This window comes from Magallana gigas, chromosome 3 (genome assembly GCF_963853765.1).
Source record: "Magallana gigas chromosome 3, xbMagGiga1.1, whole genome shotgun sequence".
Lineage (NCBI taxonomy): Eukaryota > Metazoa > Mollusca > Bivalvia > Ostreida > Ostreidae > Magallana > Magallana gigas.
In genome coordinates, this window is record NC_088855.1 from 44,553,732 (window position 1) to 44,578,652 (window position 24,921).

General features: G+C 33.1%; 1 protein-coding gene and 1 long non-coding RNA gene across 6 annotated transcripts in view; one reads left to right on the forward strand and one right to left on the reverse strand.

Moving 5' to 3' along the window:
* Positions 1-24,533, forward strand: part of LOC105343300 (huntingtin-interacting protein 1) — a 39,305-nt gene extending 14,772 nt beyond the window's left edge. Inside the window, exons 21-34 of one of the 5 annotated variants that reach the window (XM_011450612.4) lie at positions 285-447; positions 711-800; positions 901-987; positions 1,232-1,339; positions 1,844-1,909; positions 2,034-2,212; positions 2,583-2,672; positions 3,119-3,181; positions 3,702-3,802; positions 14,347-14,576; positions 15,265-15,326; positions 16,238-16,342; positions 16,932-16,976; positions 19,991-24,533. In XM_011450612.4, coding sequence (XP_011448914.3) covers positions 285-447; positions 711-800; positions 901-987; positions 1,232-1,339; positions 1,844-1,909; positions 2,034-2,212; positions 2,583-2,672; positions 3,119-3,181; positions 3,702-3,802; positions 14,347-14,576; positions 15,265-15,326; positions 16,238-16,342; positions 16,932-16,976; positions 19,991-19,999 — 1,398 coding nt within the window. In that variant the 3' untranslated portion in view covers positions 20,000-24,533. Of the gene's footprint in view, positions 1-284; positions 448-710; positions 801-900; positions 988-1,231; positions 1,340-1,843; positions 1,910-2,033; positions 2,213-2,582; positions 2,673-3,118; positions 3,182-3,701; positions 3,803-14,346; positions 14,577-15,264; positions 15,327-16,237; positions 16,343-16,931; positions 16,977-18,597; positions 19,942-19,990 lie in introns of those variants that run through there. The other 4 variants (XM_066079966.1, XM_066079964.1, XM_066079965.1 and 1 more) reach the window with 4 other exon arrangements.
* LOC117680339 (uncharacterized) lies at positions 3,979-5,259 on the reverse strand. The gene is made up of 2 exons (XR_004595643.2): positions 5,131-5,259; positions 3,979-4,486 (listed from the first exon to the last, which is right to left on the reverse strand). It is a non-coding gene; the product is annotated as an uncharacterized lncRNA (long non-coding RNA).
* Positions 24,534-24,921: the final 388 nt, after the last annotated feature.

The following is a 24,921-nucleotide window of genomic DNA, read 5'->3' on the forward strand; positions in this document are numbered from 1 at the left end:
ACAAATGAATGGAAATTTGCTAATCTCCATTTTCATAGGAAATTAAAGAATTAAAGTAGAAATGGTTGTCTATACCTGTAGATAATATATTTAGTTTTTCAACTAATATTAATCTGTAGTAAAATATTAAAAACATTGCAAAGGATATATTTTAAGTAAGGCTTTACATTTTTCTATCCTTAATCCTGGAATGTGCAGAACTGCAGTATACAATATTACAAATACCTGGTATTAGTTCAAAATCTATTACATGGATGATGATAATCATGTTCATCCTACTTTAGAGTCAACTAGAAGATGCATTATCAGAAAAAGCTGCCAAAGAGGAGCAGTTTAAGAAAGAAATTGAGGACCTACAAAGTCGCCTCAGCCAGCTGGACAGTGATAAAGAGGCCAGTGAGAAGAGGCAGAGAGAGGACCTCGCTCAGCTTCATAGGGACCTCATTGGTAAGGTGGCACTGTGTATACTGTGGGATTAGAATTGTTAGTGGTGGCTCATTGTCTCACTTTCCTGCATATATATATACATGATATCCTACAAATATTGGCCAACATTAAAAAGGCTCCTCAATATTCATTTACTATCACCGATTATGACAGTGATATGATTTGTTATGAAAAATATCTATAGATTTCACCAGTATTTCATGGTTGAAAAAAGATTTGATGGCTTATATAGTAATAATGTTTTATTTATCTGTAATAAATAGCAAGTGCTGTGAAAGAAGGGAGACAATTCATAAATGATGCCATGCTACAAGTGGAAAACCCAACACATATTCCTGTCAAATGCACAGCAGGTAAAGAATTAAATTGTTTATGCAACTATTATTAATAGAAAAATAGTTAAATTCTTTAGAAACACCAATGTGTACAGTAACGTTTGTCCTATCTCTCCAGAATTTCTGTTACTGAGAGCAGAACCTGTCCTTTCTGCATTGGAGAATCTCAACACTTCTCAGACCGAGTACTCACAGAACCAAACAGGTACAGGCCAATGATCTAATAAAAACACTTGTCATTGCAAGAACACATACTGCTACACTACTTGTATTCTATTTAATCAAACCTTGGATGGTAACTATTAAGAAAATATTCATATGGTTGGTCTTCTGCATACTTTTGTTTTTTGTAGTCAGTTTTCATATAATGCAGTTTTGTTAAAATTTTGCTGAAAGTCATATTTTGTAAATCAGGCAATAGAAATTAGTTTCATTGTTATTAATATCAGATCTGGAATCTCTGCTGAAAACGATAACCAGCTTCAGCCACCACATGGGTGACTGTGTGATCCACGGCATAGCTACCTCCCACTCCGCCCAACTGGAGGCAGCCGAAGGTGAGACCTTAACTGTTCCCATATTATACAGCTGCATTACTGTGTATTATGATTGTAAAGAATGAAGCACTTCACAGACTGCAGGCAAACTTATTTGTTTGATAGAATCATAATGAAACACCAATATTTTGTAAACAGAAAAATGTTTGCCCCTGTTTTATTTTCACCCCTTCAGTTCTGGTTGTAAGCAGTCAGATTTAAGATTGGGCAAATTCCATTGTCTCAAATATCTCTCTTTAAAGTTTAACATGAATTTGTCTGGGTGAATTCAAAATGGGTCGAAACCATTTGCAAGTGAAGAAAAGTGAAAAATAACATGGGGCAAAAATAACCTTGTATACAGTGACTTTTTAAAAATCATTTTGTTTTAATTACGTAAATTCAATATTGTTAGAAAGAATGCTGGTAGAAACAAGAGAGAATGAACTTTAAAAGTACTGGTAGGCAGCAGACAAATCTGGGTTTAAGTGATGTCATGTACATGTGTATGTCTTGTTGTTGTAGAGCTGGCATCAGCCTGTCAGACAGCAGGGGAGAGTGGGTTAGAGGTCCTCAGTTCCCTGGAGAAAGGTCAGTCCTTGGAGTTTTGTCATTACTTTCACCAGAACATTTTGCTTTGTGTTTATTCTTCTCTATCAATCAGAGTAACTGGAAGCTGTGTAAGTTGTTTTTTTTTGTCATAATTTACAAACAGGTGGATCTATAAAGTCTGGAGTAGAAAAATCAGCAGAAAAAATTAGACAGCTGATTAAGTTAGCAGAAGACCTTGTTCCCAAGATGGTGGATGTAAAGGAAAAAGAAATAGGAGATCTGTTGGAGAATGAGATGCACTCGACCAGTTCGGCTATTGAGCTGGCTGCCAAGAAAATAGAGGTCAGTTGCTGGTAGTTAGGGCCAGCCAGTCAGTTAGAATACAGGAAAATAGTTGTCCCTTTGATATGTTAAAGTTCCTCAAAACACAAATTCTAAAATAGAAAAAAAACCCACCCCAACAAAAAAGCCCCAATTGCCAAGTACAGCTAAACAAATAATCCTACTTAGATATTGGTATACAACATTACAACTTTCTTTTTCCAATAGGCAAATTTGATTATGAACCCATGCTTGTAACGGGCACTGAGTTGATAATGAATATCATCTGTCAAAATAAAAAAAAATTTAATACAATAGATGATGATATGAAGGACTGTTGTATTTGTGACTTTATGACTGTGGTAATTGATTGTTTGTCTCTGTGTAACAGGAGATGCTGCATCAGACCAGGAAGGACATGTCTGGGGTGGAGCTGACGGTCAACGAGAGCATCCTGGACTCCTGTACTGGACTCATGCAGGTCAGTCGGTCACGTTAACGCGTGGATCTTTGCCACATTTATAAGATTTGTTATCCCATATTGATCAAGTAGTGCATTCATTCATCAAAAATCATTTTTTGTACACACTGGTATTAAACTCATTGGAACTATTAATTATTAAAATCATCTGTAAAACTAAAATTCCTTGAGGCTCTCTAATGTGCAGGAGACAGTTTTACAGGTCTATTGATTTGCTAATTTATCTCAATCTGGTTACTTTTTGATAACTTGCTGATTAATATATCTACATATATGTTTATGCAATTAAAGGATATATTTACAGTCTTCATTTCATGCATTTTTCTTTTGACAGTGTTATGAAACAAATGGTTTCTTTCAAAATCATTTATAAATGATTCTCTTCATTTTCATCTCCTATATTCAGATGTCAATGAATTTTGATGTATAATTTTGTTTATGTATAGGCTATCAAAGTGCTTTTGGTTAAATCACAAGATCTTCAAAAAGAAATTGTGCTACAAGGAAGGGTAAGTAAAATTCATATATGTTTGCCCAAAATTTTGCAGTCTGATAGACTTGCATTTACAGAAATACAATCATGGCCCTCAGTGCTTGAATGCAAAATGTTTGAATCATGGAATTAAGTACCTATGGAAAATAAGAAATCTACATTTTTTTCCGATATTTTTTCCTGAGAACTAATTTCTTTTCAGAATGATGAAGAATAGAATGGTGCAACCCTTTTCTAAACGAGCTTTCAGTTTATTGAAATATAAGTGAATAAATGCAAAACATGAGATTAAGTTCATTTACTTGAGAAACTCAAGATCTATTGCTCCTTAATGAATAGCAATATTTTGTGTAAACATTATTTTGTTTTCTTTGTTAAAATAATTTTTTATAGGATTGGAAAATGTGCATAAACTAAGATAGGTCCTAAGCTTAGATTCTTAGAAAAATACATACATGTACATGTATGTGTAAGAAGAGTAATGGAAAGGGAGTCAACAGGAAATAAGGTTTGTAAGCTTTCTTTGCATGTTTTAGGGTACTGCCAGTGTAAAGGAGTTTTACAAGAAGAACCATAGATGGACAGAGGGCCTGCTGTCAGCTGCTAAAGCTGTGGGAATGGGAGCCACCTCCTTATTGTAAGTTTCATGTCATGTGTATGATCTTCTCCATGTCTGAAATAGCTCCATAAATAATTTACAAATATTGATTGCAATATATGTAAAATATGTTGTACTTAACTCAAGAGCAAAATTAATCCTATGAAATATGATATATAACTACCACAATAACATGAGCCAGAAAAAATTAAAACACAAATTAGAGGTTTATTTATTAGCCAATAATTACAACACCACTTTTGTCTTGTTCTGTGGTTGTTTCATAAATTTCGGGCGTTTCTTGGGTGGTCAGAGTTGTGGTTGGAGGATGATGAGGTTTGGGTGTTGGTTTCAAATCACCTGATGGTGTTAACATCTGTGTTGTCCCTGTTTGAGGGCTGGAAGTGGATGGAGCAAAAGTCTCTTTAGTGGTGGGTGCATCAGTGGTACTCTTGGTATGACTATGTGGCTGTGTAGTCCAGCCTTGGGTGTGTGTTGTGGTATCGGTGCCATCACACAGGCGGATACACTGTTCTTCAGCCCTGGTGCATTCTTGCTCACAAAATATGTGTGGGCATCGAAGGATGCAGTCCACCTCCCCTATGTTGCAATGAGAGTGGCAGAGCTGTAGGCTAAATGTTGCCCCCAGAGCTCTGTTGATTATGGTCAGGATTACAAGGGCAATGATGGACTTCATTTTAGCAAGAGAGTGTTTCACAGCACCTACAAAGAACCAGGGATTTCTTATTGAAGTCTGTGTACAATCTGTAGTTTTTGTCATCTTGATATGTCTTATTTGATGAAAAACTGTCTCTGAGAAAACTTCCAATACCATTTTTTTTAGGAACTAGATTCATGCATTTCATGATTCAACTTAAATGTTGTTTGGATCATGGTATTAAAGCTTTCACATATAATAGCTAATCACATAATTTAGTGATTTTTAAATATAGATCAGCATAAAAATGTAGAAATTCACAGGAATAAACGCAAAATACTAAAGATGAGGGGGAAAATTAAATGATAAATATTATGAAAAGAATTTTTAGGAAAATATCTTAACACTATAAAAGGGTGATTTTTACATTTTTAAAACTATTAGAAATGATAAATTGAATTCTTTGCTTTCTCCAAAGTGCAATTTTATAGTGTAAATTTGTGATTTGTAACAGTTTGTGAATTTGTTACAAACAAATTTGACAGAGAATTTCAAAGCAGTCTACTGAACATTTTTTGACAGTGGAAATAAAGAAATTAGAACCCGTCACAGTTTTGATTTCTTACAAACTTAAGCCTCGTGCCTTTTACTGTTTTTATCTAAAGTATTTAATTTGATTCTTTAGTAATTATTCAAAGGTCTTCCTTACCTGTTCTAGACACAAGATATCCACTTCCTGAAATACCAGTTCTCCAAAACTAAGGTCAAAGTGTACATTAACATCTTATCATCTTATCTTGGTGACTGTTCACCAGATCATCTGGTGTTCTAGTTAACATCAAATTCATAGAACTATGCCCCTTTATCAACATTGATCCTTATGTCTTTTGAATTTCAAATGTTAAATTATTGCAAAGTTTCCTTTAATTTCTTTGAAGTTACTACGTTTTGATAAGTCATAAAGACATTGGAATATTTTGCATCATGCACCAGGTAATTAGAAATGGTGTATATAACTTTTTGATGTAGTGTTAGTACACATGTTCCTGTAACTAACAGTTGTATCTCTTTCGATCATAACTTGTTCTTGGCCCTTGGCCTTGTCTGTATACCAGGAACAAGTGTGCTGATTATATCCCGTTCTTTAATCTACAGTGTAGCTTGCTACCGTTTATAGTAACTGACAAATTTAAGATGGTTATTATTCTACTATGCTATGAATAATAAATAATGGCCGGTATACAATTATGAAGATGCAGAGTTTATAATTTTCTTTTTCAATGATTGCAACCACAGTGAACAGTAGGAAAAACCAAAATAGCATTTCTTTGATTTCATTCATTAACATCTTTCTTTATATTGTGTACATGTATGTATTTGGTAAATAGTGTACAAAATGTTTCATTACTGATCAGTATGTTATGTAGATGAAAGAGTCAGAATACATTTGATTAAACTGACTCCTCCATATAAAGTTTTCCAGTTTTAACTATCAATCTGGAAGCACATATCTCATCACAGACTGTAACAGTTGCAGTTATTTGATATTCTTGGGATGGAAATGAGAATAAATACTGGGTCAATATAAATCTTTCATGGGTTTCATCATAAAACCATATACCAATAGTAAAACTTATACCAGATTAATGTTGTACACAGTGTGCATTTAACGGAGAACATAGGGGAAAAAATGTGCTAAAGTTTAGTAACCATCAGGCTTTATTTTGTATATGGAAAAGTTGGACACAAATTGTTTGGATTGTTTCCATCTTCTGTTCAGAATGCATACCCTCTGGTCACTTTCTATGAGGATTTGTTGGCAGAGTCACCCACATCAGTTTTGTTGTTTTGACTGTTGGTTGTTGTGTTGTAGTTTCTGTTGTTTTTGTGGTTGCTGATATTGAAGTCTTTGTTTGGGTTATGCCAGTTATAGGGGCTGCTGTAGTCATGGGTTTCTGTGGTGTACTCGGGGAAGGACTGACCAAATGGTGTGAAATGTTTAAATTACCACAGTCATGCATACATTGATGATACGTTTGTTCACACTGGTGAACAGCAAAACTGTGAGAAGAAGATTTTCCACAGTTTAAAAGATGTTTCAAGCAATTGTCATCACATTCCACAACAACAAAAATGTGACCAAGGGATGGGTCTGTAAGGGCATGTTGCGTAGTGTTGACTTTGGTACATGCATGTTCACAATGAGAGTATGTGTAAGTGCAAAGGGTGTGGTCATGTGAGCTGTTGGCATGCCCTCCACACTTTAGGAATTCTTTTACACATTGGTGTTCACAATCCAAAACAGTAAGCACATGAGATATGGCAAAATTGGATGAAGCGTTGGAGGTTGTAAATTGTGTTGTATAATTAAATCCATGACAACCATCAATGCATTGATAGTAATTTATAGAGCATTTTTTGTGTTCGTGTGAGTCTGCGGCTAGTATACTACATTGAGTCAATCCTTGGCCACATGTGGTGTAACACTGAAGTAAATTGCTGGGTAGGACAGAGGAAGCATCAGTGATGGCCTGCTGTGTTATGTTATGACTGATATCTTTGCAGTATTGATGGCAGTGGTGGTTATAGTCAGAGCAGAGATGCCGAGTGTGAATATTGGAGGCCATTTTTTGGCAATCTTTCAGTAGATCTCCACAGTGGATTTCACAATCAGCTTGAGCAAGAGCAACTCCATGTAAAGTCTTTCTCATTCCTCTGTTTAGTGTAGCCAATGTAAGACTCCAATAGCAACATTGTATTGTCAGTGAAATGGAGAAAAGAGTTGGCAAATACATCTGAAAAAATTGATTTTTTGAAGGAAGCAAAATAACCATGATTGTGGATTTTTCTGTATGTGGTGCTTTTTAGCTCACCTGAGCTGAAAGCTCAAGTGAGCTTTTTTAATCAAAATTTGTCTGTTGTCTGTCGTCGTTAGCGTTGTCGTTGTCATTGTCATTGGCGGCGTTGTTGTAAACTTTTCACATCTTCTTCTCCAGAACCACTGGGCAGATTTCAACCAAACTTAGCACAAAGCATCACTGGGTGAAGGGGATTCAAGTTTGTTCAAATGAAGGGCCATGCCCTTTTTTAAAGGGGAGATAATTTTGAAAATTGAAAATTTGTTGGTATTTTTCAAAAATCTTCTTCTCAAAAACTATTAGGCCAGAAAAACTGTAACTTGTATGGAAGCATCCTCAGGTAGTGTAGATTCAAGTTTGTTCAAATCATGGTCCCCAGGGGTAGGGTGGGTCCACAATGGGGGATCAAGTTTTACATAGGAATATATAGAGAAAATCTTTAAAAATCTTTTTTCTTAAACACTATTAGACCAGAAAAGCTCAAATTAGAGTGGAAGCATCCTTAGGTAGTGTAGATTCAAGTTTGTTCAAATCATAGTCCCTTGGGGTAGGATGGGGCCACAATGAGGGAATGGATTTTTACATAAGAATGTATAGAGAAAATCTTTAAAAATCTTCTTCTCAAAAACTATTTGGCTAAAGCATCCTCAGATAGTGTAGATTCAAGTTTGTTCAAATCATGGTCCCCGGGGGTAGGGTGGGGCCACAATTGGGGGGTCAAGTTTTACATAGGAATACATAGAGAAAATCTTAAAAAATCTTCTTCTCAAAACCTATTAGGCCAGAAAAGCTCAAATTTGAGTGGAATCATCCTTAGATAGTAAAGATTCAAATTTGTTCAAATCATGGTTCCTGGGGGTTAGGGTGGGGCCACAATAGGGGGATCAAGGTTTGCAAAGGAATATAGAGAAAATCTTTAAAAAAATTTCTTCTCAAAAACTATTACGCTAGAAAAGCTCAAATTAAAGTGGAAGCATCCACAGATAGTGTAGATTCAAATTTGTTTAAATCATAGGCCCGGGGGGTAGGGTGAGGCCACAGTGGGGGTGAATTTTTACATAGGATTATATAGAGAAAATCTTTAAAAATCTTCTTCTCAAAAACTATTAGACCAGGAAAGCTCAAATTTGAGTGGAAGCATCCTCAGATAGTATAGATTCAAGTTTGTTCAAATCATAGTCCCCATGGGTAGGGTGAGGCCACAGTGTTGGATGAATTTTTACATAGGAATATATAGAGAAAATATTTAAAAATCTTCTTTTAAAAACTATTAGGTCAGAAAAACTTTTGTAGAGTCATCCTCAGGTAGTGTAAATTCATGTTCGCTAAACCATTGTCCCTAGGGGTAGGGCGGGGCCGCAATGGCAGGATGAATTTTTACATAGTAATATGTAGAGAAAAATCTTTAAAAATATTCTGGGAAAGTTTTCATTCCAAAAAGCAGTAACTTGTGTGAAAGCACAGGTTGTGCAGATTAAAGTTTGATGAAACCATGATTCCGTAGAGAAAAGGGGGGAAACAAAATGGGGGGGGGGGGGGGGGGGTATATAGGAATAGAGAAAAATCTTCTTACAGGTACAAGAACAAAAGGGGCTTGGTTGTCAAGATATTTTGATTTTGATACTGTAATGCTAATTTGATCAGAGTTAAGGTTATTGTTGCTCAGGTAAGCAATGTGGCCCCTGGGCCTCTTTTTAAGTCAAATGGTTTTTATATTGGTTTTACAGTCTTTAGTTTAAAAACTGCAAAAAAAGTTGGTAGGCATAAATAAGTTTATTTTGGAATGGACATACATACTCATCTGGTAATTTTGGACTCACAGAAAAATAATTATTTTTGAAAAAAAAAGATACTGTATGATAACAAATTTGTTAAAAACAATGATCATTAATGAAACATCCTAAACATACCTTGACAACTTGAAAAGGCTGGTCAGTGAGAATTGGCAGTAGACAATCAGAAGCTTATCACTGGTTTATCTTTAATTGTATAACAGCATATAGATTCGTCGATGTCACCATTTATAAGCTAGCTTTGGAATATTAGAACATTACCTATGTATAAGAGCACATGACGTCTTTGTACCTGGTGATGTCTTGAAATTTAATTAAATACAAAACATTGCTTAATGTGCCTCAGAGTAAATCTTTCTGAATTAATCAACGTTAAAGTCATTAAATTGATTTGGGTCCTTATAAGGGATTTGGAGTTGTAAATTGTTTAACTGAATGAAATATAGGATCTAGTCCTGAGACATATCCTAAAATAGATGAATTTTATCCTTAATTGATCTATTTTTTTCCATTTGAAAAAGATGTCATATAATTTTAATAATATATATATTGAAACCAATTTCAATTACTAGTATTCACATTCTTGATACAACATATTGTCTGAAGAAACTCATAGTGTTTTAGATTGTCATTTTTTATTATACAAAATATGCAAGTAAGTCTTGGTAAGTCTTGATAATTTCATTGTTCCATCAAATTACATGGATGAACTAGCTAGAGTGAAATTTAATCTCGAATCATTTTTTTAAAGTCACCCAATGGATATTCTGAGCAGAATGTGTTGTATTGGATGGCCTTGTTGTAATGATTGCAGGGGCATTTGTGGCCTTTGGTGTAGTAGTTTGGGTTGTAATTGTGGCTGCTTTAGATGTAGACGTGGTATTGCTATGAACCAGTGGCAGGAATGTAGCCGCTTGACACTGATTTAAACATTGACCATAAGTAACGCCACACTGTAGTCTTTAGGTGTATGAGAGAGGGTCTGTCTGGATGCAGTGCACCATTTTGTCGCTACAGCTAGTGGACTTTGCAGTCTGCAAGGGCTTTGGCATGGTTGACATAGTCAGTGTAGGGGTCCCCCTCTGTGTCAGCAAAAATTACACAGAAAGTGGTCGGCATTAAGAGGTAAACTACTGAAATAGGAAACATCTGAAATTAAAAAAAATGAACAAAGTTAATGATGTTCAAAGTTACTTATAAAGAAGCTTCTATAAACATTTAGATTTTACCATGCAGTATCTTAAACTTATCAATACTTTCATGCCATATTTTTTTTCATCAATTTCTAGGATCAACTCTTTTATCACGCAATTCTCAATTCTTGAACAAGGTAAAAAAAAAGAAGGATGTACTATCAAGACCTTTTTATTTCCAAAATATACAGACAAGCATGCAATGAAAGATATTTTATTTGTTTGTTTTGATTTTTTTTTTTTTGATAATGGATTTCTGTCACTCTGAGGAAAAACTAGTCCTCATCTTTGAAGTGTTGAATTTAGAAAAGTTGTTTAAGGTCTTTAGTATTTGTTGATTCGTCTTGGGAGTGTGACCCAGGCCAGAATTGTGGATCTATCAGTAGCGTGATGTGCAGCAACAGTTTTGGCAGTGGAAGCAACATTTGGAGGATAGCTTGTTATAGATGAGGCATCAGTGACCACTGGTTTTATTGTTGAAGTAAAGGAAGGTCTCAAGGTGGTCGTTGGTTGCGTTTGGGGAAATTTCTGGGTAGAAAGATGTTGTAGGTGGGTAGATTTTAGAGTTGGGGCATTAGTGACCACATTCTGTGCCTCAGGATTTACACTACAGGTGGAAACACAGGAATAATATACAGTCAGACATTGCTGACGGAGAGAGGCATTGTGATAGAGGCAGTGCCTTAGTTCAATATTACAATAGGAATCACATTTAGCAATTTCTGCAGCATGCAAGACAGCAGCATTGACAGCAGGAGGAGCATTGGTGTAGGAATTTTCAGTGCAGGAATATGCACAAGGGTAGTAGATGTCCAGGCAGTGCATGCGATTGTCAGCAGACGTTGGGTCTCGTAAAATACAATTCTGTAGTTCTGTACTACATTGTGTCTCACAGTGTATAAGGTCATTTGCAGCATAGGCAATGCTCAGAACTGCCGTAAAGGATAAAATAAAGACTGGCCTTATGAGCATCTGAAAACAAGAAAAATGGGCATTTTCATGAGGGCATTAAGAAGATACATTGCAAATTTGACTACTTAATATCTTCTTTGAAATTTTTTTAATTGCAAGTTTGAATAGATGAGCTTTGGTTATTCTCTTTATTGATTTAGACATCTAAGAATTCAAACTATGTAGCATGACATAGCTATGTAAATGGTGTTAAAATTTGATGAATTATACAAAAGAATAAGTTATTAAGTATTTTAAGGGAACCAGGATTTCACTTATCTCTTTTACAAAGTAAAAAAATAGACAGTGCTGATATTCCCTTGGAGGAGGTAGATGTAATGAACTTATGGCATTGAATAATCCTTGTCATTATGGAACATAATATTATCTGAATTTTCCTTCATTCTATCATGATGATTTTGAACTTGATTCTGATTATACATATGTTGACCAGATAAGGCCTGATCTATCAGTACATGTACCAGCATACCTATGTTGACCAAATGTGACCGAATCAATTTTCAATTTTTTTCCCCTTTATTTTCTCAAATATATATTTATCACTTGTAGATGTATACATACATGTATTTTATAAAATGAATTAGCAGATTTTTAGTCTGCTTTAGTGGTTTATTAAGTATAGATATTGTTGACCTACCTTAACGTAGCTCGCGGGTTTGCTGACGTCACAATAGGATTCGGCGTACAGAGTTGACCGTCATAGCAAACTCATACATTTCTTTTGAAAATAACAAATGATCTTAAAAACATAAAATGAAATATTTTAAAAAGCTAAATTGCACTTTATACAAACATTTAATATGTTTTACGGTGTGACCGTTGGGGCGAGCGCAGAAGGAGTCACACATCTGTCATCATTGTTAAATGCAACCCGTGGACTTAACCAAACCAAAAAACTTTGGCTTTGTCTCGAAAACTTTTACCACCGCAAGGAACCGGAAGATATCAAACTTTTATTCCAATTGTCCCTTCCTAGGTTTATACACTTAAACAAAAAATACCACTGAGCATTAATAAAATGTTAAACAGACTTATTAAAATATTTTGATAAACACAAAGCCGGTTTTTTTTTTAAATTTGTTATCTCTTCTTTACCTTTTAATAATGATCATTAAAATCAATAAATTGTGTGTCTGTGTTATTTCTCATTTTGTTCCTTGTTGTTACCGGTGTTTTAGTTTTCCTCTGTGACATTAATTTTGTTTTTAATCTTTTTAATTTTTGTACGCTATACGTTGTAGACATGTTCCCTCCCCCTTTTTTTAGTGTGTGATATCCAATATTATTGAAAGGTTTGACCACATATGCAACTATAACGAAATACATGTAGATATTTTAACAGTTTAATTTTTTTCTTTTATTTATTCATTACAAAATGACGTGGCTACACGTAGATTTAATAATAATTAGACTTTTCTTTTTTAATAAGTTTTTGTCACCTACCTAACGTATACAATGATTGGATCATTTAGCATGGAACTTGCATGTGTATTTACTGAGCAAAAAAAAAATCATTAAAACAAAACTAATCAGCCAAAGAGTCACCGTTAATAGTGAGCGCAGTATCAGTATTAACGGTGACTCCCTACTGTGTACTTCCTACACGTTACATTCAGTACAGATACTTGATCCACCTCTAAATGTATCGCGGGAATATAAAACGCCAGATCACTGAGACGTCATAATTAGCTTTTTGCGCTCGACAGTTTTCGTAAATTGTCGGACAAATTCGGGGAAGGAAATGACGTCATAGGTACAGTTTTTTACGTAAGCATATGTGTTGTTTACTTTAATGTTTTTAAAAGGATTCTTTATTGTTAAATGAAAATGATGTATGCGATTTACAGGTAAGAATTTTCCTTAGAAACACTTCCTGTTCCGCCAAGTTGCTATGCACCGCAAAGGATCACTGGGATAGTAGAACGTTTTCACGCGGGTCCACAAAATTTTCTTTGAACAATGTGCAGATTTCAACTCGAATTTCCTCCGTTCGTACACGTTGTCTATGGAGCTCGCTACGCGAGCGGCGCTTCGCGCCGCCTCGCTGCGCTCGCTATAATTATCAAGTGCGAAAAATTTAAAGATGTGACATACATTGTCGCATTTAGTTCTGTAAGGTATGAGTGTGCGTTGGAACTATTTAATCTGATTTATGTTTAGACAAGTACATAATAAAAAAAAATTGAACCGTATGCATTAACTTTGGTCGTTCTGTATATTCAAATACCGATATAACTATTAAAATTATTTTGGCTTTAGCTAGTTATCGTATACGATTACAAACTTATTAATATGCCAATAGTTGTATGGTAATTGTTTTTGCAATGAATGCATGCTTGACTGATTGAGTTTCATGAAAAGAAAAGTAGCCAAGTTTCCTCTCTTCAAAACCTTACATTAATTGCATGTGTGCATTCGAAAACATTCATTATAATTTTGATTGGATTTGCATGTTCTAATATGTGTTAATCGGCTATTCTGGCCAACCAGCGCATTTTCATTTTTTGATTCTTAAACGAAAGAAATTGATGACGTCGGGCTAACGTCGTGATGAAAATATAGGATTTTGTGAAATCTTTTAAATCTTTAAAGTTGTTTTGCGAAAAACTGGCCGAGAACACATATTGATTTTTTTTTATGAATTGATTCAAAATTATCTCTTCTGTTATTGTGTTGAGTAAAATTAAGTTCGTCTAGATCGTTTAAAAGTTTGAAGCATAGTTTTAAAATGCGGTTTTCGACTAAGATATGCATTTTACTATATATTTCATTGAAATGGCGTTGCATTATTTTATCAGCGACACTGTGTTTGAATCACGATTACATTATTACTACGCAGACGAATCTCAAATAATTTTTTTAAATAAAACCCTGAAACCTATGGTTCACGTGGACAAATTTTCAAGGTAGGTTTTCTCACAAGCAGGTAAACCCGCGAGCTACCTTAACAGTGTCAGCTTGTGGACAAATTCTAGATCATATGACACTATTTCTTAATTTGGACATATCTTATCAGTGAATCTTGTCCTTGGTTATTTTTTTTAACCAACATTTTCTAATTAAAACAGTAACCGATGGAATAATGATATCTTTTTATTTTGAATGATAGGGAGGCAGCAGACAAAGTTGTGAAGGGAGAAGGGAAATTTGAAGAGCTTATCGTCTGCTCCAATGAGATTGCAGCAAGCACTGCTCAGCTCGTGGTAGCTTCAAAGGTCAAGGCTGACAGAAAGAGCAAGAAACTGTCTGAACTGTCCGAGGCCTCCAGAGGGGTAACAAGCTGTACTGGGAAAGTGGTGGGGTCTGCAAGGGAGGCATCTCAAATCATCGAGGAACAAAGTGAGCAACCTCTGTGTTTTAGTGTATCATTTTACTGTGTTCAAAATCAATAAAATTTGGAAATAATGGATACTACAGTAAAACTCGTTGAGTACGAACACGGATATAGTAAATTCTCGGATTTAGCGAAGTTTTTTTGAGTCCCCGGTAAAATTCTTAACAAATATTTGCAAAATTTTACGGTTACAACGAATTGGATATAACGAATTTACGGATATAGCAAACTGATTTTGAGTCCCGTAGAGGCGAATTATAACGAAATATAACTCCTTTATAACGAATTTCTTTAGAGTTAAAAAAAAATGCACTATCATTTAACAAAAAATTTGAAAGAATTTATTTTCATATAATTTTTTAATTCAAAATCCAATTATTAAACGTGTCAAAGTAATGAATTTTTATTTTAAGCCTCAATTAGCAAAAATTATAGTCTGGTGAGAGAAAACATTAACGAATTACGGATATAACGAAGTAATTCCATTGGTCCCTTGGACTTCGCTATAACCGCGTTTTACTGTAGTATACAATTAATTAAACTATATATCATTGAGAGGAGCAGCAAGATTCCAGTTCCCTAAGAGCAAGCCTATTTCCAGAAGTAAAGCAAGCATTACACAAAATGTCCCTGGTGCTTTCCCTTCCATAACTTTAAGCTTACAAAATTTACTTTTTTTTCTGATCATTGTAGACTTAATGGACTTCACAAGCCTGAGTCTGATGCAGGCTAAAAAGGAAGAGATGCAGTCACAGGTACTGTAGATGTGGAAAACATTACGGTGTTTTTAATTTCACTTTGTTCATGGTCAGACAATTTTCCGTGAACATTAAGCAACCGTGAATATTCACTGTGTATTTGCAATCTCCGTGTACGCCGCCATTACAGATGTTATTGATAGATGTGTGCCTGAGTGAGGCCTAAATAAACACTTCCCTGTCGTAATTATAGCACTTTTAAAAAACGCAAGCATAGATATTATGTAATATGATTAATGTTAATTAAACAACTAATTATAATGGAACATTCAATTCACCTTTATCTTATAACACCCCTCAGCTCTGCAGCCATATCTAAGCCATTGTTGTGAAGACATTTGCTAATTGCTTCTTATTATTTCGGACATCTCCAAAGATTCCTGTACACCCTGTGGGTTGTTTGCGATTGGCATTCATATTGAGCAGTTCACTTTAAGATTAATTGATTATAAAGTTGTACAGTTTTTAAACAGATTACTCCCCCCAATTTTCATGCTCAAAATGTCGGGTGCGCAATTTACAATAGTACGTATTATCTTCTATAAAATACTTAAATTATTTTTCTAACAGTTTTTAACGGATTTCAGGATAGTAACTTAATGTGATTCCAAAGAAAAAACAATGTAAAATGTATGGTAATATGTTCATTACATATCATGTATGTTTTTTATAATCTTCATTTAAATTGAAACCGATTGGCCGTGAAATTTAAAACACTGTGAAAGGTACTAACACAGGAAATTGTGAAATTTTAGACATGTGGAATTAAAGACATTTACAGTACATATATGTGTATAATTAGTCATTACAAGTGAGCTGTTGAAATCATACCTTCATGACATGAATAAGGTTAGATCTTTATTTGCATTTGATGCTGACTTCTTCTAATTACTTTGATTGTATTTTAGGTGAGGGTTTTGGAGCTTGAAAAGGAACTAGAAATGGAGAGATACAAACTTGGTCAAGTGAGGAAGAGGCATTACCAGCTGGCTGGGGAGAACGGAGGATGGGAGGTGAGGATGTCATTGCTTTAATATTTGATTAGATTGAGGAGTGTTATAAGAGAAGGTATGTGTACATGTAACTGTGGGTGTTTGTGGTTGTAGTGTATAAATTGCTAGAGGGTTTGCCATAAGCTCTCAGGATTTTTAATAAACAAGATCTATGGCTATTAATCAGTTTTATATAACCAAATACCACAATAATATGTAATGACTAAATTCATTAAGTTTGTTTTTATTCATTTTGACATGAACCATATTTCATGTAATAAACCAATCACATAAAAAAGAGGTTACACATGCAGCTAGAACTGCATGAAATGATAATTCAAAGGTCTCAATGATTTAGTTGCATTCACATGAACTTGGTTATTTAAGCATTAAAGTTCATTTCTAACTGAAGTGATATAGCTGAGGTTTATTCATCTCAATTTTACTAATACAGATATAATTTTATGGAGTTGTTCATACATTTAGTTGACTTTATCAAGTAGCTCTAGAAATTCAAGTCATTTAGGTGTTCAAGTTATAAACTTTCAAGTTGAATGATTTTCACTCCTTGTTATTATAATTTTTTGTTCACAACCAATTTTTGTGACAGGAGAATATTGAAGGCAATACTGAGAATCTCTCACCACTTGATGCTGTGAGTGTGTTTTTGCACTATCATTGTGTGATTGCTAACAGTTTCTCTTGGTTCTTATTAACTTTCTGATGCAGCTGAACTAACTATCAAAGCAGATAATTATTTTTTTTCTTTTATGATGATATTTATTCCTATTTTTTTTAATATTTAGATGCAATGATATGCTTCTTCTTCTTCTTACTGTGCCTTTTATATTATTTAGATACTTTGATTTCTCTTTCTGTTTTTTTTTTTTTTTGCCTTATTTAATTTAATATAGTTTATCTAACATTGGTAATAACATAATTTAAGCTTACCTTGTTGATTAAAAATATAATAGCCTAAAAAAATTCCATGTGTAAGACAGGCATGATATGATTTGCTTTTACCAAAGATTGATCCTCCCTTTCAAAAGCTAAAACAATTTGTTTGTTTATGTTTAAATGTTTTGAGTATACATGTATATATAAGTTATGTAATAGCCATTGCAATGATAATATTTTTTATGAATTTACAAGTAATAAGAATACCTAAAATATATAAATGTATGTTAGTAGCTTTACAAAATGGATGTTCTTTTCACAGAAAATACTTTATATTTTCTCTTGAATTCATGTACCAAACTATTGGTATCTTTTTGAACAATATTTTCTTTAAATTGCTGTGTACTACAAAATTTTCATCTGGTATATTCATTATCAATGATTTGTAAAGGGGGTGTAACTCTTGCACTGATTTATACAAACTACAAATATATTATGATAACTGGTATTGGACTATAGGATGCCAGTCACTATAGGCTTGTAGTGATGTAACAGAGAGCTTGATTTCTCCTTCATCAGCTGAATTTTGAGGAATTTCAAGTTAGGATTCAAGTCACCTGGGTCAAGTAAATGGCCAATTGCTACCTTTAATACCTTTGTTGCCCATTGTCTGTAGGTAAAATATAAACTATCTCAGCTTCTCAGAATCATATTAGGGAATGGATTGAGAACTAGCAATCCACATTCTCAGGGTTTTATGGTAAAAATGAAGAGAAAAGAATATGCAATTTAAAAGGTTTCACAAGAACATTGTAGAGAGTTGAAAATGCAATTTGAAAAAAAGGTTATTATTTCCTTATATTGAAACCTATCTGAAAAACTCAGTTTTTGGATTTGAATTGATCTTAGATCATACAAGTCGTCACACTGTCACATGGTTTCAAATATTGATCTTGTAATGTCCCATTTTATTATTTGTTGTGTTCAAACATACAATATTTGAATACTGTAAACAGGTTTTTTTTTCGTCCCGTGTTATTTTCGCCCTTCTTCACTTTCAAACGGTTTAGCCCTGTCTTGAATTCACCCAGACACAGTTTCATTTAAAAAAAGATAATATTAGAAATTGAATTTGCTCAGTCTTAAATTCGCCCACTGACAAAGTGGGCGATAGGGACGAATATAAAACGGGGCGAATATTTACCTGTATACAGTAGCTTAATATGAAGGAAAATCAATAAAGTTATAGTATACTCAGGTGACTGCTTAATAGACTCTGTGGCATTTTCTTTAATGAAGGTTGTAGTTGCTTTAGGCTGATATTGTTACTTATAATCTATAATTTTCCATTTATTATCCATGAACTTGTTTGATTTTAGGAAACTGCAGGTAAAAGTGTGAGCTTGGTTTGAAAACAGCATGATGTTCTATGTTGATTACAATGTATTTTTAATAGGTATTCAGATGCAATACAATGTATGTTTGTAATTTTATTATTAGATTGTGCATAAATTAAGTAGTCTTACAGCAAGATTGGTTTACCCTATTATCAAATATATGCCTTATCTGAAAATTACAAATTTAGTTTTCCTACTGCTTTTAAAAATGTGCTCACCTGTAAAAGAAGTTTAGATCCACAGTTGTTTTCAAAAATAGGCCAATTTTGACATGAGACAAATCAATATGATGTCATTTCTTCAGAAAATAACAAAGCATGTTATAAAACCTAATTTTTTTTAAATGAGCAAAATTGACCCTTAATATCATTATTATAGAGTCCTTTTTAATTACTACATGTATGGATGCTAGTAAGCTATATTGATATATTTTCTATCTTCAGAGGTGTAAAATTACAACCAATGTAGTTTGATACTACTGGTAACATAAGAAAATAGTAACATTACCTAATCTTGTATATCTTATAAGTCTATACCAGCTAATAATGGTTTATAGGGGATGGCTGTATAAACAGTCGGTACAGTACATTATGAGTGAAAAGCTGTCAAATGGACTTTTTTTTCAATTAACAGTAAACATCATTTTTTACTTGGATAAATTTAAATTTATGTGAGACATACCACCGAACATGTAGAAGTACAACCTATATACATGTTAAAGCTTGAATCTGATTGGATAAAATTTTCATGGTTATTTGTTATCAAAAAGTTGTTCTTGTGTAATTGACTTCTGTTTTACCTATTGTTTATAGATATGGCAGGTTTCTTCATCTAATTTAGTTAAATTGAGTCATAGAGGTTTTTATTAGCTTATTATATGATTATACAATCATAGCTGTAAATATCTTTTGATAATTTTATGTTTGACTTACAACTATATATTATTATCCCGTAAAGTTTTATTGAATTGATGTATCTTGTAATTTAAACTGGGCATGAAAGCTTATTACAAAAGTATTAAAGGGCACATATGTGTATCCAAAGCATGTTTGTTAGCTTTACAGATTTCATGTTACATATACTGATAAAAGTATAAAATTGATAAAGCAATACAAGTTTTTAAGAGTGACAATTCTATTCCTTAACTGGCATGTTGAAGTGAATATTTTAAGCATATGTTGTACAGGACTTTGTGTTTAGTTTAGAACTTTGATTTGAATGTTAAAATTGATAGTATAATTTTTTTTTTATAGTTTTAACAGCTAGAATAAATCAAAGTACAAATTGATTATAGCTTTGAAACCAATTTAATTGATATGATGACAAAATAATGTACACGTATATGTTAAAAATTTTTTTTTTTCTCTATTTTCAGAAATCTTGACAGAACAAATCGACTGTGATTATGGAAGCAGTTGATAAATGGACTAATTGACAGACATCATTGGTTTAAAAATTCAAGAAAATCCAGACTTCATCTACTTCATTTGGTTGCCTGCATGTATGTCCATGGAACAAACACTATTGGTGTCATTATACCCTATTTGAAATGTACATGTATTTATTTGCTCTTTAGATACAACATATAAACTGTCTTTATAAATGTCCATGTATCTTTCATTTCCCCCCATTTTATATCTAATTCTTCTTCTTTTTTACAAGAATTTGTTCTTTTTATAACTATATGAGAGGAAGAAAAGAAAGAGGGTATTAGATAGTACATTCTGGTTAATGATAAATAAAATTATTAAGTAATAATAAATATCATGATACAAGTGCAAAACAGGAAAAAAAATATTAACTTGAGTACTTCAGAATTATCAATTAAATTTTAACATATGAGTGGAAACTAAATGTTGCTCCAATGGTTTCTAAATTGTGTAAATTAAGGCTTTTTGTTAGGTCTGTTTAGTCTGGATCTACCAGTAGTTTTCATCATATCCTTAACAGCATTATGAAGAAGTCAATTTTACTGAACCCACAGGTACTTGGAGGTATGGAACACCCCCCCCCCCCTTAATCACTTGAAATTACAAATCTTGACCAACATACATCTTTTATTATAATTATTTAGGTTTCCTATTATGCATAAAAATTTATCAAAATTGTAAGCCATTTGTTTTCTATTAGCTTTTTTGTTGGGATTTTTGATTGACACTCCTTTTTAGCTCACCTGAGCTGAAAGCTCAAGTGAGCTTTCTGATAAGAATTTGTCCGTTGTCTGTTGTCGTTGGCGTTGTTGTAAACTTTTCACACTTTCATCTTCTTCTCTAGAACCACTGGGCAGATTTCAACAAAACTTGGTACAAAGCATCACTGGGTTAAGTGGATTCAAGTTTGTTCAAATGAAGGGCTAAACCCTCTTTAAAGGGGAGATAATTCAAAATTATTGACAATTTGTTGGCATTTTTCAAAAATCTTCTTCTCAAAAACTATTAGGCCAGAAAAGCTGTAACTTGTATGGAAGTATTCTCAGACAGTGTGGATTTAAATTTGTTCAAATCATGCTCCCCAGGGGTAGGGCGGGGCCACAATGGGGGGATGAATTTTTTTAAATAGGAATATATAGAGGAAATCTTTAAAACTCTTGTTCTCAAAAGGTATTAGGCCAGAAAACCTCACATTAGAGTGGAAGCATCCTCAGTCAGTGTAGATTCAAATTTGTTTTAATCATGGTCCCCTGGGGTAGGGCGGGGCCACGATGGGGGATGAAGTTTTAAATAGGAATGTATAGAAAAAATCTTTAAAAATCTTCTTCTTAAAAACTATTAGGCCAGGAAAGCTCAAATTTGAGTGGAGGCATCCTCAGTATTGATTTAAGTTTGTTCAAATCATGGTCCCCGGGGGTAGTGTGGGGCCTCAATGGAGGTATCAAGTTTTACATGGGAATATGTTGAGAAAATCTTTAATAAATTTCTTCTCAAAAACTATTGGACCAGACAAGCTTAAACTTGTGTGGAAGCATCCTCAGACAGTGTAGATTCAAATTTGTTCAAATCATAGTCCTCAGGGGTAGGGTGGGGCCACAATGGGGGGGATGAATTTTTAAATAGAAATATATGGAGAAAATCTTTAAAAATCTTCTTCTTAAAAACTATTAGGCCAGGAAAGCTCAGATTGGAGTCAAGGCATTCTCAGATAGTTTAGATTCAAATTTGTTCAAATCATGATCCCTGGGGGTAGGGTGGGGCCACAATGGGGGGATCTAGTTTTACATGGGAATATATAGAAAAAATCTTTAAAAATCTTCTCAAAAAGTATTAGGCAAGAAAAGCTCAAATTGGAGGGAAAAGGGACTTGATATTTACCAAAAAAAATATGTGGATAAAAATCGGCAGATTTTAAAAAAAAATTTGAGCAAGATCTACTGTACTTAGTTGTCAAGATATTTTGATTTTGATACTGTAATGCTAATTTGATCAGAGTTAAGGCAATTGTTGCTCAGGTGAGCGATGTGACCCCTGGGCCTCTTGTTTAAATGTTAAGTCGACAACAAAACATGATTTTTCAAAATAGCTCATACATGTAAAAACAAATGGGATACATTTTCAATGAAACATTATACATAATAGGAAACTTAAACGAGAAAAAAGTGTTTGTAAGCCCAGATTCCCTATTTTATTTTTTTTAAACAAGTGAAAGGAGAGGATGGGGAATTCTGTTCACTGTAGGGTATGCTGTATGCTTCAAAATTATTTTTCCAAAATATTTGATTGATTTTGATCATAGGTGTTACACAATGTTTTCATGTAATTTTTCTTAAATTTGGATTGACATTGGTTTATTTTGTAATGCCTGTATCAAAATGTGTTTGAGTAGCCAGACTGCCATCTACATCCCTCTTCTTTGCTTTTCATTAAAGACAAAATTTGCTTCATAATTATTCATGTTTATTTTATCAAGATTTTTTTTTTTTCAAAGTTGCATGTTTCACTTTATATTTTATATTCTAGACTAAGTATACTTATATCAAGTGTTATTTGACAGAAAAACCCAATGCATTTGTATTTGCTTCAAATTTTATTTTTTAATTATTAACAAACACAAGTTCGGAAACCGAAACGGGTCATGGTTCAATAATTATGCTTGGCATGTGAATATCTTTCTGAAATTTTTAGGATGCATGAAAGATCTTGCAAATAAAATGCTTAAGTAAAATCTTTGAAAAAAACATTAGATCAGAGAAAATGAGAGAGAAATTAATGTATGTGAAAGATATATCAGTGCATATTTGTCACAAGCATAGCTATATATGTGGTTATAATACCAGCTTACAGTGTTGCATTGTACACACTACACATACATAATAAATTAAGTATATGTATTTATATACTGTACATGCATTTGAGACCCATACGTATATTAAAAAATGAAATGGAAAGAAATTCAAATCCAGCAAAGTTAAGGTAAACTAATGACTTTATCTGATTTATCAAAACGATAATATTTGTTTCATGAAAAATCTAAATTGAAGCCAAAAGCCTTATAAGACCAATACAATGAGTTGGTATACAAAAGTATCTTGATCTTTTGCATAGTAAAACCCGAAGATAGATTTACATCTCCTTTTCAAAGACATCTAGTCATGCAATAAATTAAATACATGTACAACTGTTGTCAAGTGCTGCATTGAAAGTGCATTAATGTAATAAATTAATGAAGTGCTACCATCACTGTGTGTTATGTATACTAAAAAACAGGTCATTATTTTGAAAGCACCATTATTTAATTTGAGCAATTTCTAATTTTTAAGTGAAACCTGAAATAAACACTTTGTTTATCAACACACATAAAGCATGTCGTGTTTTCTGTACTGTTTCTTTGTTTAAACAACACTGACATTATCCAGTTTGTAGATCACCCATGAAGATGCTGTAAACTTTTGCTATATATTTTTACTTTGTAGTACCATTTATAGAACAAATCCTGCACTATTTATTTTGATTTTTGTTATGTTTATCAATATATAAAACTAGGGTCTGTAAATTGTTTTATGTTGTAAATCTTTTATTTGACAATGTCAAAAATAATTTGATACACTGACCTTGATTCAAAAGGAAATTTGGACTGCTAAGGTGTGAAAGGTACTCAACTTTTTCTATGACAAAAGAAAGCCAATTATGTACTCTTATTGTTTTGAAATGTTGACAAATATGTATGGTTTTATTTACACAAGTTTTCTATTTTAATTCAATGTCAACCAAGATGTACTATTCATATTTATGGTCTGAAACAAAGTATACAATATATCATAAAATACTTGTAAAACTTCACCTTTATTTGAATGCTAGTAAATTTGCATCTTTAAGTGACGCATTGTAGTGTTTTATTATTACAACTGGGCTACAGTCTGTTAAATGCATCAGTTCAAAAAATGGGAACAAATTGATGGTAATGGTTAGGAAAATATTTTGTTTATTAGATGATACCTTTTTTTTTAAAGTTTCTTTTTAATGGATCTTATTAGAATACATTGTTGCCATATATATACATATTTAGACTGTAAATTGGTTTGTGGTATTTGCTGTTATACTGCAAAAGTAATGACCTTTTGCATTAGTGTAATTGTACAAGAAAGCAATAAACTGCTATACTATATTTCATAATATATGTTTAGTTTTTTCGTCTTGTAGTTTTTATGATTTTTATTGACAAAATTAAATTTATGGATTATTAAATGGATATTTACCATTGTTACCAATTTACATATTATAGTTATTCATGAATGATTTATTTATAGAAATTCATGTATTTATGTTATTATCCTTGGATATGAAAAGTTGAAATTTTTTTGAGCCTTTAGATAATTGAATGGAGTTGTATTGTATATCTAATAGATCTGCATAGTCAAGATCTGTGCCATCTTAGTCATTATGTACCTCATAATCATGATTTTGTTTGAACTGAGTTTTTTTTTTTTTTTATAAAAATTAAAGTATACCGACAAAAAGTTGAAAATTGTATTTTTATTTATATTCAGCTTTTGAACTGTTCTTCTCATGAAATACTTTCAAGCGGTGAATTATCTTAAAGTCTTCCTGACTGTTTACAAATTCTTAACAACATTGAGCTCCTAATCGTTTGTGGGTTTTTGAAAAATAAACTTGAACATTTTTCGTGTGACTTTATGAAGGCCTATACTTCAATGAAAGGCCACGGGGTATCAGGCTCTGTATATGTCCGTTCAAGCCCAATGCACCAACCTGAGCTCAGTACAAGACAAAACAACATTAAACTCTTCTTTACTACACTTTTCTTCAGTTAAATCATCAGGGGTTCAGAACACACTTCTATTATCACATTTCT